The 18336-nt window shown below is 44.4% G+C and overlaps 1 protein-coding gene across 1 annotated transcript in view; it reads right to left on the reverse strand.

Annotated features, from left to right (window-relative positions):
* Nucleotides 1-18336, reverse strand: part of CIT (citron rho-interacting serine/threonine kinase) — a 136661-nt gene that overhangs the window by 85107 nt on the left and 33218 nt on the right. Inside the window, 6 exon segments of the mRNA XM_087705637.1 lie at nucleotides 768-821; nucleotides 4118-4171; nucleotides 6738-6917; nucleotides 9251-9370; nucleotides 12797-12940; nucleotides 13892-13994. Coding sequence (XP_087561763.1) covers nucleotides 768-821; nucleotides 4118-4171; nucleotides 6738-6917; nucleotides 9251-9370; nucleotides 12797-12940; nucleotides 13892-13994 — 655 coding nt within the window.

Consider the following 18336-nt stretch of genomic DNA (forward strand, 5'->3'; position numbering starts at 1 on the left):
GAGGATGTTGTGTAGACTTTTGAGCCGAGGTGGCGCAGTGGCTAAATGCAGCAGTGCAGGCTACTTCAGCTAACTGCAGTTCTGCAGTTCGGCTGTTCAAATCTCACCGGCTCAGGGTCGACTCAGCCTTCCATCCTTCCGAGGTGGGTAAAATGAGGACCTGGACTGTGGGGGCAAGTTGCTGACTCAATTTGCTAAAAAACTTGTAAACCGCTTAGAGAGGGCTGAAAGCCCTATGAAGCGGTATATAAGTCTAATAAGCAAACAAACAAACAAACAAATAAATAAATAAACAGCAGCAAGACTGTTGGTGGCGCAATACTGGAAGAAGGAAGATTTGCCTACTATTCAAGAATGGACATTAAAAAAAACAAACCTAGCAGAGATGGCTAAAATATCAGCATATCTCAAGGATCACTCAAATGAGAGATATAAACTAGAGTGGAGAAGATGGATTGACTATACTCAAAATAAATATGGGACTAAGAAATTCCAGATAATTTATGACTGAAGAAACAAGGAATGATATAATCTGTTTATAGTTAGACTAGCAAAGAGGAGTTAAAGCTCAAATGAAAGATGACACTAACTTTTTCAAAGTTTATTTTAGAATATCTTTGTTAACGATTTATACCCTGTATTGGTTTTGGGAAGTCGGGGGGGGGGGGGAAGGTTGGGGTGGGTGGGTGGGGAGGGGGAGAGAGGTAAACATTTGTAAAAGTTTTTTTTTTCCAAAAATTTTCAATAAATTAAAAAAAAAAACTCACCTTTGTCAACTTCTCTTGGAGTTCTTGAATCTTCACCTGTTGATCTGCGTTGATCTAGACAAGGCACAAAGGGGAAAAAAGAATCACAGAATGGGAAGGGACCTCGGAGGTCTTCTAGTCCAACCCGCTGCTCGAGCAGGAGACCCTACACCGTTCTGGACAAATGGCTGCCCAGGCTCTTCGCAAAGGCCTCCCATGATGGAACACCCACAACTTCAAGTGGCAAGCTGTTCCACTGGGTTAATTGCTCTCACCGTTAGGAAATTTCTCCTTAGTTCCAGGTTCCTTCTCTCCTTGATTAGTTTCCATCGTTTTGTGTTTTTTTTTGTCCTGCCTTCGGGGGCTTCGTAGAATAGCTTGGCCACCCTCTTCGTTGTGGCAGCCCCTCAAATATTGGAAGACTGATATCATTTCGCCCCTTTCCCTTCGTTAGAGCCGAGGTGGCGCAGTGGTTAAATGCAGCACTGCAGGCTACTTCAGCTGACTGCAGTTCTGCAGCTCGGCTGTTCAAATCTCACCGGCTCAGGGTTGACTCAGCCTTCCATCCTTCCGAGGTGGGTAAAATGAGGACCCGGATTGTTGTTGGGGGCAATATGCTGACTCTGTAAACCGCTTAGAGGGGGCTGAAAGCCCTATGAAGCGGTATATAAGTCTAACTGCTATTGCTATTTGTTAGGCTATAGACATACATATAGTATCTCTTCCCCATTCCTGCTCCCTCAATTTTGCAAGGGCGAGAAAGATATCATTCATACATATATATTTTGGGGGGGGGGTCATTTAGATGACTTTATAACAGAATAACGGGTGAGCAGGAACCTTGGAAGTCTTCTAATCCAACACCCTGCTCAGGCAGGAGACCCTATATCCGGGATGGCGAACCACAGGAAGTTCCATTCCCGAACTTCCGGTTTGCCCGTAGGGGTGTTTTTTGCACTCCGGAGACTTTAGGGAAGCTCCTGAAACCTCCGGAGGGTCTCCGGGCGGGTGGGGGAGGCTGTTTTCACCCTCCCCAGGCTCCAGAGGCTTTATAGGAGCCTGGAGAGGGCAAAAACAACTCCCCCCGTCCCCCCGGAGGCCTTCTGGAGGCTTCCCTGAAGGCTCCAGGTGGCTAAAACCAACCCTACGAGCAAACCGGAAGTCCGTTCCCGAACTTCCGGTTTGCCCGTAGGGCTGTTTTTTGTGCTCCGGAGTGCATCCAGGGGAGGCTGTTTTCGCCCTCCCCAGGCTCCTATAAAGCCTCTGGAGCCTGGGGAGGGCGAAAAAAGCATGCCAAAAATGGGGGGGGGGGAGGAAGCACTGGTCATGTGTGCTGGGGTTGCGCATTGCATTATGGGTGTAGCACGCCTGCGCACGACCCCCCTTGTGCTCCCCCCGCTTTTGGCACGCGAGCCCAAAAAAACAGGTTCACCATTACCTGTCTGGTCTATCAATCTATCTATCAGAATGCAGCATTTTCAGATTAACTCTGCCCACTGCCAGGAGTTCGATCCTGACCAGCTCAAGGTTGACTCAGCCTCCCGTCCTTTCCGAGGTGGGTAAAATGAGGACCCAGATGGTTGGGGGTGGGGGCAAGAGGCTGACTCTGTAAACCGCTTAGAAAGAGCTTCAAACAGTGGTGGGTTTCAAAAATTGTTCGAACCTACTCTGTGGGTGTGGCCTCCTTTGTGGGAGTGGCTTGCCACCCATGTGACCGGATGGGAGTGGCTTGCCACCCATGTGACCGGATATGAAGATGCTGACGACACTTGTCAGAACCACCTTAATTTACCCCACACACAGCACTGGCAGGCATAAGAATAGGATGTAAACTTGTTTTTTTAAAGGCATCTTTGGTTTGCGTTAAAACAACTTCAACACACGCAATGTTCTGATTGCACCACAAACGCAGGAGTCATCCTTACCTTTCACAGAGGCACGGAGTTTTATAAATAGGAGCATGATAGTGTAGAATAATCATATCCAAGGACCAGTGGTGGGTTTCAAATTTTTTTTGTTAACCTCTTCTGTAGGTGTGGCCTGCTTTCTGGGTCCACTGATGGAACCTCTTCTAACCGGTTCGGTAGATTTGATGAACCGGTTCTACCAAATAAGTGCGAACTGGTAGGAACCCACCTCTGGCTTCAAAGTACTATGAAGTGGTACATAAGTGTAAGTGCTATTGCTATTCTGTTCCCCAATTCCTCTGAACCTCTTCTTAGGCTGGCCTTCCCTCATTTGCCTTCTCCACTCTGTTGACGCAGCTCAACGTCTCCTTACTTTCGGAGTCCTCGAAGCCTCTAAGCTGGCGCAGGGATTTTTCCTCGGCTGCTGTCAACACGCTTTGAGTCACAATACTCGAAATCTTATAAGCTGTCTAAGATTGGCAGTTTTCCTTATGTGGATAAAAACGTTCACATAATGCTAATGCAGTCAAACAGGGCACAGAGGCTTCATTCTCTATTGTCTCTCCCCCAAATCCCCGTTTTAAGTCTGGAATTCATTTGATTTTATGATTTTACAAGTCAGCCAAATATTGTATTTATTCTGGGAATACCGAATGGGCTACCTTGGTTTTTCGCTGAAGACTTTTCGCTTCTCATCCAGGAAGCTTCAAGGTGCTAGTTGTCACCTACAAAGCCCTTCATGGTATTGGATCTGGGTACTTGAGAGACCGCCTACTGCCAATTACCTCCACTAGACCGATACGATCCCATAGATTAGGCCTCCTCCGAATCCCATCAGCCGGCCAATGTCGACTGCAACTACTCGGAGGAGAGCCTTCTCGGTGGCTGCTCCGACCCTCTGGAACGAACTCCCCGTGGAGATTCGTACCCTCACCACCCTCCAGACCTTCCGCATAGCCCTTAAATCCTGGCTGTCCCGACAGGCCTGGGGCTAAAGACTTGCAGCCCCACTCGAATAGTATGACTGTTGTGCTTTTTTTAATGATGTATTGTCTTCATGTTTGTAACTTGTTTGTCCTTCCCTCCCCCTGAATTGTGAGCCGCCCTGAGTCCCCTCAGGGAAAAGGGCGGCATACAAATAAAGTAAATGAAAAATGAAAATGAAGCTTCTTCAGTTCCCAAAGGCAACTGGGTTTCCTTCGTTTCTCCTTGAAGAGGTTTCGCTTCTCATCCCAGAGGCTTCCTCAGTTCTCAGTTCCAATTCTTCTCCAGAACTGAGGGAAGCTTCTCGGATGAGAAGCGAAACGCCTTCAGAAGAAAAACAAAGAAAGCCCGCTTGCCTTTTTTCAGAAAAGCATCTTTGGGGCCACCGTGATCTGGATGATTGAGAATCCCCACAGACATTTATTTCCGGGATGTTATCGCGAAGGATTCCACAAAAGAAAACGAGACTTCTAAACATACCTTCTCCAGCTTGGAATACAGCTCTCCAACTTCCGTTTTTCCTTGGTCTTTAACCTTTTAGGTGAGAATTGAACAGAACATGCAATTTAGCAACCGGATCCAGATTAACAGAAAAATTATGTAGCTCTAAATTTTCTTATACCTCCAAACACCACTCATTTTATTGGAGAAATAAAGGTGAAATCTTGCAGGTAATAGTGATTCAAACCAAAAAGAGACAGAATCTTTCTTAAGTAAGGTAATGCTTCCCCTTGCACATATGTGCTAGTCGTTCCCGACTCTAGGGGACGGTGCTCATCTCGGTTTCAAAGCCGAAGAGCCAGCGCTGTCCGAAGACGTCTCCGTGGTCATGTGGCCAGCATGACTCAATGCCGAAGGCGCACGGAACGCTGTTCCCTTCCCACCAAAGGTGGTCCCTATTTTCCTACTTGCATTTTTTACGTGCTTTCGAACTGCTAGGTTGGCAGAAGCTGGGACAAGTCACGGGAGCTCCCTCCGTTACCCAGCGCTAGGGATTCAAATCGCTGAGCTGCCGACCTTTCTGATCGACAAGCTCAGCCCCTTAGCCCCTGAGCCACCACATCCTTACATTTTGGTTGCAGCCGCGGCTTAATCAGAGTATCAGGCAGGTGCTAATTTCAAAGGTGGTCTCTATTTTCCTACTTGCATTTTTTATGTGCTTTCGAACTGCTAGGTTGGCAGAAGCTGGGATGAGTAACGGGAGCTCACTCGGTTACGCAGTGCTAGGGATTCGATTTGACAAGCTCAGCGTCTTAGCCCCTGAGCCACCGCGTCCCACTTTTCTTAAGTAGATAGCCTAATCTCATTGCAGTATTGAAAACAGAGTCAAGGGAAATTAATAAAAGCAGTTATTAAGGACTAATTTTGACCAGAAAAAGGTAACCATACTGGGGAACGTAAAGGAATTTGTTCTGATTATTTTGCAACACAGACAGCAAACAATGCCATTTTCATCACTCCCTGGGGCCTTAATATCATACAGGCTAAGAAATTTATCAAGCTGCAAATATAAACATTTTTAGAACAGAATCGGATAATTGGCGGTCAGAATCCCGAGCAATTCAGCCTCCCGACTCCCTTTTCAAAGAAATGCTAAAGAATGACTTCTTTTGGTTTCTTTATCACTTACCAGAGCTAGTCCTCGACTTACGACCACAATTCAGCCTAACATTTCTGCTGCTAAGCAAGACACTGGTTCAATGAGTTTTGCCCCATCTTACGACCTTTCTTCTCACCGTCGTTAAGTGAATTGCTGCGGTTGTTAAGTGAGTCACAACGGTTGTGCAGCTTCCTCATTGGCTTGGCTTGGCAAGAAGGTCGCAAAAACGAGATCACATGACCCCGTCGTAAAAGTGAGTCGGTTGCCAAGTGTCTGAATTTTGATTTTGATTCAGTGGCCGTGGGAAAATAGGTCCCAAGTCACTTTGCCATTGTAACTCCGAACGGTCATTAAATGAACCATCGTAAAGCGAGGACTAGCTGTATTTTCTCTAACTATCAAAATTAAAGTCTACAACGAAGCCAAATAGGGAGGAAAATAACAATATATAAGTATATATTCAAAAGTAAGAGACAAAAGGGGGGAAAAACCACAATCGAGATAGATTTGAGAAGGAAAGGAAACAAGAAATGATATTTAACTATTTTTGGTTCTGCGGAAATACCACCCCAAGAAAATAAAAATTAAGAGCTGGAAGAGACACGGACAACAATAGAAAAAGAAAGGAAGAGAGGAGGAGATGAGAGGCGAGGAAGAGGAGGGTAGGAAGATAGAGGTAAAGAGAGGAAGATGGAAGGGAGAAAGAGAGAGGGCAGGAAGGGGAAGAGAGGAATAGGGAAGAGATAAGGGAAGAAGGGAGGGAAAGGAGAAGAGGAAGGAAGGAGAGAAGGAAGGGAGGGAGAAAAGGAAGAACCTACAACAATAAAAAAAGAAAGGAAGAGAGGAGGAGATGAGAGGAAGAGGAGGGAAGGAAGATAGAGGTGAGGAGAGGAAGATGGAAGGGAGAAGGAGAGAAGGCGAGGGGAAGAAGAGGAAGAGAGGAGTAGGGGAGAGGTAAGGGAAGAAGGAAGGTAAAGGAGAGGAGGAAGGAAGAAAGGAAAGAAGGGAGGGAGGGGGGGAGAAAAGAAAGAACCTACAACAATAGAAAAAGACAGGAAGAGAGGAGGAGAGGGAATGAAAGAGGAGGGGAGGAAAATAGAGGGAAGGAGAGGAAGATGGAAGAGAGAAGGAGAGAAGGGAGGAAGGGGAAGAGTAGGAGTTAGAGGAGAGGCAAGGGAAGAAGGAAGGGAAAGGAGAGGAGGAAGGAAGGAGAGGAAGGAGAAAAGAAAGGGAAAAAGAAGATGGTGTCAAAACAGGCGAGGAATGATAAACAAAGCAACCCAAATGGTATGTTATAACCCTCTAAATGGAATGACAAATGTATAAGAACGACGAATGTAGAAAAGAATAATAACTATACGAATTAAAGCCTACAACCAAGCCATGGGTGTACGTGTTACTCCCACCCTCTAAAACCGAGTCAAATTCCTCTCTTTTCCATCCTTTTGGGAGCTGGAGAAGATTGGAAATCAACCAGGGGAAAATCTGGAGTGAGCTGACCTTGACGACTTTCTGGAGCCGGTTGTGACATTCGGTGGCTTTTCGCTTGAACTCCTCCGCCGCCAGTCGAGATTCCCTCAGCTCCGATTCGTAAAGATCGCTGCGTCTGCGAGCAGAAATAAGGTCTTCTTCTAGCTGATTCATCATCAGTCGCATTTCCTCCACTTGAGCTTGGTACTCCTGAGGGACGGGAAGGGAAATCAGCCATCTTGGAAAGTTATGAGGGGAAAATGGAGGGGAGGAAAGATTCTGGAATCACAGGGAGACTCCGAGTGAAATGTGGTCGTCCATTTGTTTCTCATAAATTCATTCGTCCATCCATCCATCCACCCATTCATTCATATAACAGAGTTGGAAGGGACCTTAGAGGTCTTCTAGTCCAACCCCCTGCTTAGGCAGGAAACCCTACACCACTTCAGACAAATGGCTATCCAATCTCTTCTTTAAAAACTTCCAGTGTTGGAGCATTCACAACTTCTGGAGGCAACTTCTGTTCCACTAATTAATTGTTCCCACTGTCAGGAAATTTCTCCTTAGTTCTAAGTTGCTTCTCTCCTTGATTAGTTTCCACCCATTGTGTCTTGTCCTGCCCTCAGGTGCCGTGGAGAATAGTTTGACTCCCTCTTCCTAGTGGCAGCCCCTGAGATATTGGAAGACTGCTATCCTGTCTCCCCTAATCCTTCTTTTCATCAAACTAGACACACCCAGTTCTAGCAACCGTTCTTTATATGTTTTAGTCTCCAGTCCCCTAATCCTCTTTGTTGCTCTTCTCTGCACTTTTCTAGAGTCTCAGCATCTTTTCTACATCGTGGCGACCAAAACTGGCTGCCGTATTCCAAGTGTGGTCTTACCAAGGCATGATAAAGTGGTATTAACCGTTCGCGTGATCTTGATTCTCTCCCTCTGTTTATGCAGCCTAGAACTGTGTTGGCTTTTTTGGCAGCTGCTGCACACGGCTGGCTCCTATTTAAATAGTTGTCCACTAGGACTCCAAGATCCCTCTCACAGTTACTACTACTGAGCAAGGTGCCACCTATACTGTACCTGTGTGTTTCGTTTTTCTTGCCTAAATGTAGAACCTTACTCTTTTCACGCTTGAATTTCATTTTGTTAGATAGTGCCCAATGTTCAAGTTTGTCAAGATCCTTCTGTATCTTGAGCCTGTCTTCTGGAGTGTTGGCTATTCTTGCCAGCTTGGTGTCATCTGCAAATTTCATGAGTTCCCCATCTATCCCCAAGTCATTCATTCATTCATTCATTCATTCATTCATTCATTCATTCATTCATTCATTCATTCATTCATAGAAGTCCAACAGAACAAATACACCCTCAGAACCAAGTAAAGCAATTTCCACATTTCTGACCCACCGGGCCCAAAAGGTTAGTCATCCCTCTTCTTAGCTGCTATTATATACCGTATTTTTCAGAGTATAAGACACTCCGAAGTATAAGACACACCTTAGTTTTGGGGGAGGAAAATAAGAAAAAAAAATATTCTGCCTCTACCTACCAGCATCCACAGTATTCATCTGGCTAGCATCCTGTCAGTGTGTGAGAGAGTTTAGGGCTGTTTGGAAACAAACAGTATTTGCTGTGTGAGCAACAAGGAAGGAGACAGCAAGGAGCCAGGGGGTGGCTTGTGCTGTACTAAAGCTGCATGCTCTGCTGATATCTGAAACTAAAACTGAAAGTGAAACTTCTCTCCTCTGCTGAACTACCACGTTGGAAAACCTGCTTTTGGTATTGTATATTTACTTCATGTGTTACATTATATATAAAGAGAGGTTATTGAATCCTGCTGAATCAGTTACTTGTGGGTGCTTTCTGAATGGGATTGCTGCTGCAAACTCTTGACACCTCCTTGCAGCAAAGAGCAAACAGCCAGGTCAGCTTCAGCACATTATTGCAGCCTGATTCAACCTGAGCAGCTGATTGGCGGGTGGATCGGCCTCCCAGAATACCCCCAATCAGCTGTCCCAAGCTGCAGGGATTGCCACAGACCAGGGGTCGGCAAACTTAAACACTCAAAGAGCCATTCGGACCCGTTTCCCACAGAAAAGAAAACACCAGGAGCCACAAAGGTCCTAACCGGAAGCCCCCCGTTCAATTCTGGAGCTGACCGGAAGTTCAGTTCCCCCACCATAGAGTCTCCTCCTAGCGCGGCGTACTTTTTCCTCTACCTGTCATAACCGAAAGCCCTATCAATTGTGGAGACAACTGGAAAACCCTCCCCTTGCCATAGAGTCTTCTCCTGGCACACTGTGCATTGTGGCACCGAGTGGTGACGGAGCCGCAGCAGAGGGAGGAAAGAGCCACATGCGGCTCAAGAGCCACATGCGGCTCCAGAGCCGCAGTTTGCTGACTCCTGACACAGACCATCGCCTCTTCCTCGGTGCCTCGCATTTTTTGGCTACATTTGGTGTATACATTTTCACCTTTTTTTAGGGGGGGGGGAAGTGCGTCTGATACTCCGAAAAATACGGTACAGCCTCCCGAACAAGCGTTATCTGTACCTGTTCTTTGATTTCCTGCAACTTGCGACTTTGTTCTCTTATATCGTGAAGGAGTTGCAGCGCCTTGTCATCCTCTTGAGACACTTCCATCCGAGCCTGTTCCAGACTTCGCTTTAAGCTCTGGAAAAAATGCAAGGTTGGACACAAAAAAAGGGCCCGTTTTTGGCCCGAGATTGGGCCAAAGCCAAGTCAAGCTAAGAGGAAAAAAGCAACAAGCAACCCCAAATCATGGTGAACAAGAAGCTTTGCATCTTAGCTTTTTTTGGGGGTGGTGGTGGTGCAATTTCCACCTTCTGAACCTCAGGTGCAGGAATGAGATTTTCTAGCAGATGCCTCCAGAGCAGTTAAAAGCAGGCTTTCGATTCAAAAGGAAAAGTCATTTAAGAAGCAACTTGGAAATGAGCATATCACAGCCATCTCCATGCAGAATCACAGAGAGCTGGAAGAGACCTTGGAGGTCTTCTAGTCCAACCCACCACCCCCGCCCCTGCTAAAGCAGGAGAACCCGATACCGTTCTGGACAATGTCTTCTTGAAAACTTCCATTGATGGGAGCACCCATGACTTTCAGGAGTAAGAAATTCAATTGATCGTTCTCACCGTCGGGAAATTTCTCCTTAATTCTAGATTGAATCTCTCTTTCATGAGCGATTCCATCCATTACTTCTTCTCCTGCCCTCTATTTACCAAGTCTGCATTACTACCCTCTTTCCCCCAAAATAAGACCTCCCCGGATAATAAGCCCAATCGGGGCTTTTGAGCCCATGCGCTAAAATAAGCCCTCCCCGAAAATATTGCAATGCGGCAGCAGCCATGAGGTGGCCACGCTCGCCGCCTTCTGCATCTCAAAAATAATAAGGCCTCCCTGAAAATAAGGCCAAGCGCTTATTTCAAAAAATGTCAAAAGAACGCTGTCTTATTTTCGGTGAAACACGGTATTACTATTAATCTTCTCATCGTTCCTATCACCCATCTGCTCCCAACTTAGGACTGCATGACTGTAACTTTGTTGCTTGTATCCTTATGATTATATTGATTGTTTCCTGATTGCTTATTTGCAATCTATGACTATCATTAAGTGTTGTCTCTTTTTATTCTTGACGAATGTATTTTATTCCCCTTATATTCCCCTGGTGCATAGGCTCTCCCCCTGAGAGCCTATGCACCAGACGAATTCCGTGTGTGTCCAGTCACACTTGGCCAATAAAGAATTTTGTTCTATTCTGTTCTATTCTATTTTCTATTCTATTCTACTCTACTTTACTCATTCTTATTCTATTCTATTTTCTATTCTATTCTACTTTACTCATTCTTATTCTATTCTATTTTCTATTCTATTCTATTCTATTCTACTCATTTTATTCTATTCTATTCTATTTTCTAGTCTATTCTACACATTCTATTCTATTCTATTTTCTAGTCTATAATACTCTACTCATTCTTATTCTATTCTATTTTCTATTCTATTCTACTTTACTCATCCTTATTCTATTCTATTTTCTATTCTATTCTATTCTACTCATTTTATTCTATTCTATTCTATTTTCTAGTCTATTCTACACATTCTATTCTATTCTATTTTCTAGTCTATAATACTCTACTCATTCTTATTCTATTCTATTTTCTAGTCTATTCTACTCTTCTTTACTCATAATTATTCTATTCTATTCTATTTTCTATGCTATTCCATTCTATATTCTATTCTATTCCATTCTACTCATTCTATTCTATTCTATTTTCTATTTTATTCTATTCTACTTCACTCATTCTTATTCTATTTTCTATTCTCTTCTACTTTACTCATTCTTATTCTATTCTATTTTCTATTCTATTCTATTCTACTCATTTTATTCTATTCTATTCTATTTTCTAGTCTATTATACTTTACTCATCCTTATTCTATTCTATTCTATTTTCTAGTCTATTGTACTCCTTCTATTCTATTCTATTTTCTAGTCTATTCTACTCTACTCATTCTTATTTTCTATTCTATTCTACTCATTCTATTCTATTCTATATTCTATGCTATTCCATTCTATTTTCTATTCTATTCTTTTCTACTCATTCTATTCTATTTTCTATTCTATTCTACTCTACTTTACTCATTCTTATTCTATTCTATTTTCTATCCTATTCTATTCTACTCATTCCTATTCTATTCTATTAATTTTCTATTCTATTCTATTCTATTCTATTCCTTTGGAGACCATTAAACGGAGACCATTAAATTAAATCTACTGGACCATTTCTTAAGAGATGGGGCATAGCTCAAAAGACTGGCACTTAAGTTCTTGTCTCAAATAATCCGTCATCAGCGATGAGACTAAGAAAAGATCTAAATCTTTGGAAAGTTACAATCATAGGAAAGGCCAACATTTTGGGGCCCGATCCACCAATTATGAATGCTTCTTGATTCCTATTTGTTGATACTACACCTTGAACAAGATCAATGTAGAGAGATCCACAGATCTAGGCTTGTTAAAGAACTGCCTTTAAGCTTGTCGGAGTATGAATATTCATAGACCGGAATAGATCAGCCAGCAAATAAGCATAGCAACTGGGTCAGCCAATGAGGGCTGTTTTGGAAGCAGAAACTTAAGCCTGGAGCCTGGGCATGGCTTAGATGAGAATTGAAACTGAAACTAGTCTGTAAGCTCTGAGCTTGCTGCTCTGAGAAGTAAACTAGTCTAAACTACTCTGTCTGCTCTGAACTCTGAAATGAAACTAAACTGTTCTCCCCTGCTTGTAATCTACTATTGGCATTGTACATTTATTCATCTGTTATTATGTATATAAAGAAGTTAATGAAATCCAGCTGAATCAGTTATCTTTGTCTGCTTCCTGGATTTGATTTTTCTGCAACAAACTCTGACAAAGCTAACATTACTCAAGATGTTCAAAAAACCCCATCCCTCTGGAATTGTCCTCTGCCCTTTTAAGACGTGACCCAAATACAGGCAGTCCTCGACTTACCACAGTTTTTTAAGTGACCGTTACAAGTTACTACGGCACAGGGGGGGGGGAGTGAAACTTATGACCAGGTTTCACAGTTACGACCTTTGCAGTGTCCCCAGGGTCCTGTGATCCAGATTCAGATGCTTGGCAACCGACTCACACTTACGACGGTTGCAGGTGTCACGCGATTCCCCTCTGGCGACCCTCTGACAAGCAAAGTCAACGGGGAAACCGTGTGGCTAATTTAACAGCGGCCGTAATTCACTTAACAAGCGCTGCAGGAAAAGGCGTCAAAGCCCCCCCCCACAACTCACTTAACAAATGTCTCGCTTAACATCAGGAATTTGGGGGTCCCAATTGCGGTCGTAAGTCGAGGACCCCCTGCATTCTTTCGCCTCGGTATCACGTCAACCCTTAGGCTCCCGCGATTTCAACGGGACTTTTCAAACGATAAAACTGCCTGGAGCAATTTCTCGACAGTGCCCACCAGCTCTGCGGGTACCCAATCGCCAACTCGAAATCTCCTAAATCCCTAAATCCGGGAGGGAGGGAGGGAGGGAGAGGGATTTCTGGGACACAAGGAGAGGCTCACACTGCATTCTGTGATGTAGGTAGCCAGGTCCTGTTCCAGGAGGGATCGCTGGGTCTCGGAGGCTTTCAGTTCCACCTCCTTTTGGCTAAGCACAGCCTCCACCTCCGACACTCTGCGATGCAAACGCGTCATTTCCTGCTCCATCTGCAAACAGACATCGAAAGGGTTTTTTTTTTTTTTTAAAAGAAAAGGGACTCCCGGTAGGCGCGCAGAGATCCAAGGCGCACCAGGAGCGGAGAGACGAAGGTTTAGTTAAGTTGTTTAAAAGGCAAATACCATTATTTCTGGTCCTGGGAAATTCACGCTTCCTTCTCGGGGGGGAGGGGGGGCAAAAAGGCAGTGATTCTAAGTCACCCCATTCATTCACGCGGCTTGTTTGCATTCAGCCCCTCTTCGGTCCCCGGTTAGCATAAAAGTCACCATCATTTTTTTCACCGGATTGGAGGAGTTTTTTTTTAAATTATTATTATTATTCCTCTCTCTTTCGCTCCCGAGATGGCTCACTTTAGCTTTATCCCAAATCCATCTCGAACCAGAAGAGGATTTCCCCCCATAGCTTTCAGAGGGACCACCGAGCAAACAAGGAAGTTACGGCGCTCCCTCGGAGTCCCGCAAAGGAGAACGGGGAGTTTCCACGGATCCCCCACACATACAAGGAGTTTATTTCCAGAAAGAGTTAGAAGATGGTCCGTTGTAAATCAGAGAAGCGGTCGCAGTTACAGAAGCGGAAAGAAAGGGAAGAGGGGGGAAAACACCCCGGAGACTTCGCAGTACTCAAAAAAGAGAATTAGAGAAAGAAAGCATCAGATGAAGACGACAGGCTCGAAACATCAAAGCTGGGCTGATCAAGGATCTTGGGTGGATCCAGAGCTTCTTCTGGAAGCTTCTTGGATGGATCCAGGGCTTCTTCTAACAGGAGCAGCCCTGGAGCGAGGCATGACCTAGGCTCCTCTCTCTCTCTTGCTCTCTCTCTGCCCGATGAGGAAACTTCTCCGCGGAAGCTGCCAACCAACGTCAGCCTCTGGAAGATCCTTGGCCCCCGGTGGGTTGTGGACTTCTGGAGCAAGGAGGGAAGCCGGCCATGTAAATAAATACCTTGTGACACTTGTCCTGGGTGTCTTTTAGCTCTTTGCTCTTAAAAAGGAGTTTCTTTTCCATGGAGCTAATCTTCGCGGGAGAATCCGAACGCAAAGCAGACCTGGAAAGAGAAAAGAGAATGTACTGTAAGGTTTCAGCGGTTATGCCGAGCCACTGAGATGCCAAAGAGAGTTAAGACTCCAGACGAGGCTTGCAAAAAGTATCAGCTTTTTTATATATGGCCATAGCAAAAGCTGGGTAACAAAACTATATCCAAAACATACAGACAAATGCATGTAAGGAATAGCCACACCCTGCAAGACGGGCTCAGAGTTTTATACACATTTTAGGCAGATAGAAACAAAGTTTATCCAATCAGAGGCAAAGATTCGTTACCAACGTGATCTGTTGTAATATAATTCCTTGTGTAGGTGTGGGACACCCATGGCCCAGTTCATACCAGGGCATGCAGAGCCACGCTGAACCACACAGGAGAAAACAAACTCCTAAAACTCCATAACATCCTGATAGTTCATAACATAACATCCTGAGATGTGCCCTACCATTGACGCCCAGGATTTGACCATATATAGACAGAACTTCCCTGAGCAGTAGATTAGAAATTGTACTTTTACAGGCTGTTTTTAACCACATGCTATTGCTCCTCCTGCCTTTGTCCTATCTCAATAAAAGGGGCTACCAGACCCCCAATCTGGGTCGCTCCATCCCGAGAAAGATCGTGTCCTGTCTTTTCTCCACATTGGCCTCATGGACAAACCACGGGAACATCACAGTGATCTTTAAAACGTTCTGTTGTTCAAGCTCCTGTCTCTGCCTACCTTATCTGTGGAATATTCCTGTAGCCTTGTGTAGGGGGGGGGGGCAGCCCCCACCCCCACTTTGCCAAATTGTTTTTCGGCAGAATGCTTTAAGGATTTATGAGCCAGGAAAATTCCCTAGTTTGGTTCCTTTATCTATGGGGCCTGATATTCCCGGGTAACAATTTCTCCTACTAGCTTTCAAGAATGTGCACAGCTTTGAAGCCAAGAATAGAAGCGAGACGCAGCAGTGAGATAACATTTGCAGTCCAGTATTAAGTTTCCGATTTGTTAGGCTAGAAAACAACTAATTTCTGACAGCATACAATAATATAACCAGAAGCCAATATAGATTCATATTGATTCATATACTCCTTCATTATCTCAAACACTGTTAATAAGTATAGGTGATATTTCAATCTGCAGCCCAAGACAGGGGTCTCCAACCTTGGCAACGTTAAGACTTTGTGGATTCCTCGGTATACTGTCAATCTTACGGAGTTGATGTTTGCAGATTAGTCAGCTGTTTCGTAACGTTTATTTATATTTATAGAAAGATGGCAGCTCAGATCACGCTTTGCTCGCAGAAGCACGAAGCCGAAGGCACCAGCCTGAAGATGGCGAGTGGGGCCTCGTCGAAACGTCGCCAAGATACTCTCAACCTTACACGGGAAAAGACCCAAATACGGCAAGCAGTTGTGAGCAAATACTTTTGGCAATATAGTGTGTTTGTGTGTGTGTGTGTGTCTATATCTCTATACCTCTATATCTATATCGATGTATGTATGTATGTATGTATGTATGTATGTATGTATGTATGTATGTATGTATGCATATGTATATAATCTATATCTAATTCATCTATATCATCTATATCTATATCATCTATATCTATGTCTCTATAACACACACACACACACACACACGGCCTCAACTTACGACAACTGAGGCCCAAATTTATGTTGCTAAGTGCGAAATGTGCTGTGGGTTTTCTCCAGTTTGCGACTTTTCTTCCCAAGGTTGTTAAGCAAATCACTGCAGTTGTTCGGTTAGCAACCTGGCTGTTAAGGGAATATGGCTTCCGCACAGGCTTCGCTTGTCAGGCCATAAAAAGGGGGAATCGCATCACACACACACACACACACACACACACACACACACACACACACACGGGTGATGCTGCGACCGTCGTATGAACCAGCCGCCGAACATCTGAATTTTGATCAGATGATCGGGAGGATGCCGTAAAGGTTGTAACTGCGAAAAATGGCCCAAAGCCGCTTTTTTCCAGTGCCATTGTAACTTCGAGTGGTCGCTAAATGAACCGTTGTAAGTCGACGACTACCTGTACAGACAGCCTTTGATTTATGACCACAACCAATACTAGAATCTTCGTTCTAGGGCGGCTGTTCGGTGAGCCGTGCCTGATTTTTCCCACCCTGCTTTGGCCACCGTGAAGTCTTTCAGTTGTTAAGCGAATCAGGCAGCCGTTAAGTGAATCCAGCTTTCTCCCTTGGTTTTTCTTGTTGGGAGCCCACCGGGAGAGTCCCAAATGGACCCTGGGGTGCTGCAAGCCGTTGTATACGTGCCAAAGGCCAAGCACCCCGATTTTGATCATGTGACCACTGGGGGCGCTGTGACAGTCATAAGCACGAGGATTGGTCGTTAGTCCCTTTTTTTTCAGGGCCGCCGTAACTTCGGAAAGTCACGGAATGAATGGCTGCAGGTTGAGGACTCTGTAAACCGCTTAGAGAGTCCTGTAAAGCCACTGTGAAGCGGTATATAAGTCTAAGTGGTATCACTTTTGGGATGGATGGATGGATGGATGGATGGATGGATGGACGGATGGACGGACAGATGGACGGACGGACAAACAGATTCAGGCTCAAGGTTGACTCAGCCTTCCATCTTCAGAGGACCCAGACTGTTGGGGGGCAAGATGTTGATTCTGTAAACGGCTTAGATAGGGCTAAAAGCAGGCTATACGCCTAAGAGCTCTTCTGCTCTCGCTGTCTCTTCTATCTTCTTTTTTTTTTAAAGTTTTTATTTTACACACATAAACACATCAACAAGAACAAACACATGACTTAAGACAACATAGGAACGTGAAGTTCCATATCTTCTATTTACCTATTATCCATCCATCTATCTATCTATCTTCAATCTACATCTCATCCATCCATCCATCTATTATCTATCTATCTATCTATCTATCTATCTATCTATCTATCTATCTATCTATCATCCACCCACCCACTCACCTACCTACCTATCATCCATCCATCCATCCATCCATCTCTTTCATCTACCTATCATCCATCCATCCATCCATCCATCCATCTATCTTCAATCTACTTCCCATCCATCCATCCATCCATCAATCTATCTTCAATTTACTTCTCATCCATCCATCCATATATTATCTATCTATCTATCTATCTATCTATCTATCTATCTATCTATCTATCTATCTATCATCCACCCACCCACCCACTCACCTACCTACCTATCATCCATCCATCCATCCATCCATCCGTCCATCCATCCATCTAACTTTCATCTACCTATCATCCATCCATCCATCTATCAATCTATCTTCAATCTACTTCCCATCCATCCATCCATCCATCCATCAATCTATCTTCAATTTACTTCTCATCCATCCGTCTATTATCTATCTATCTATCTATCTATCTATCTATCTATCTATCTATCTACCATCCACCCACCCACTCACCTACCTACCTATCATCCATCCATCCATCCATCCATCCATCTATCTATTAATCTAACTTTCATTTACCTATCATCCATCCATCCATCTATCTCAAGGTTGAGTCAGCCTTCCGTCCTTCCGAGGTGGGTCAAATAAGGACCCAGATTGTTGGGGGCAAGAGGCTGACTCTGTAAACTGCTTAGAGGGGTGTAAAAGCACTGTGAAGTGATATTCCACTCTTTCTTCTATTTAACTATCATTCATCTATTTCCCAGCATCCATCCATCCACCCATCCACCTACTACCTATAATCTATCCATCCATCTGTCCATCCACTTACCTACCCATAATCTATCCATCTATCTATCCACCGACCTACCTATAATCTATCCATCCATCCATCCATCCATCCATCCATCCAACCTACCTACTTATCATCTACCTACCTACCTACCTACCTACCTACCTACCCATTCAATCTCTACATGTATCCTTGTCCATTTGTGTATCCATCCATCCACTCTATCACTGTCTGTCTGTCCATCTATCTATCCAACCACCATCCATCCATCCATCCATCCGCTCACTCTATCTATCTATCTATCTATCTATCTATCTATCTATCTATCTATCTATCTATCTATCTATCTATCTATCTATCTATCTATCTATCTATCTATCTATCTACCTACCTACCTACCTACCTACCTACCTCTCTACCTACCTACCTACCTCTCTATCTAAGGTTGACTCAGCCTTCTATCCTTCCGGGATGGGTAAAATGAAGACCCAGATTGTTGGGGGCAAGAGGCTGACTCTGTAAACCGCTTAGAGAGGGCTGGAAAGCATGATAAAGCAGTCTGTAAGTGCCTGTTGTTATTGCTATTCTCCCTTCAGCTGCCGTCCCTTCGTTTCTTCTTCTTTTTCTA

Source organism: Thamnophis sirtalis, unplaced genomic scaffold, assembly GCF_051295495.1.
Source record: "Thamnophis sirtalis isolate CommonGarterSnake01/CBP01778 unplaced genomic scaffold, rThaSir2_p1.2 scaffold_2, whole genome shotgun sequence".
Lineage (NCBI taxonomy): Eukaryota > Metazoa > Chordata > Lepidosauria > Squamata > Natricidae > Thamnophis > Thamnophis sirtalis.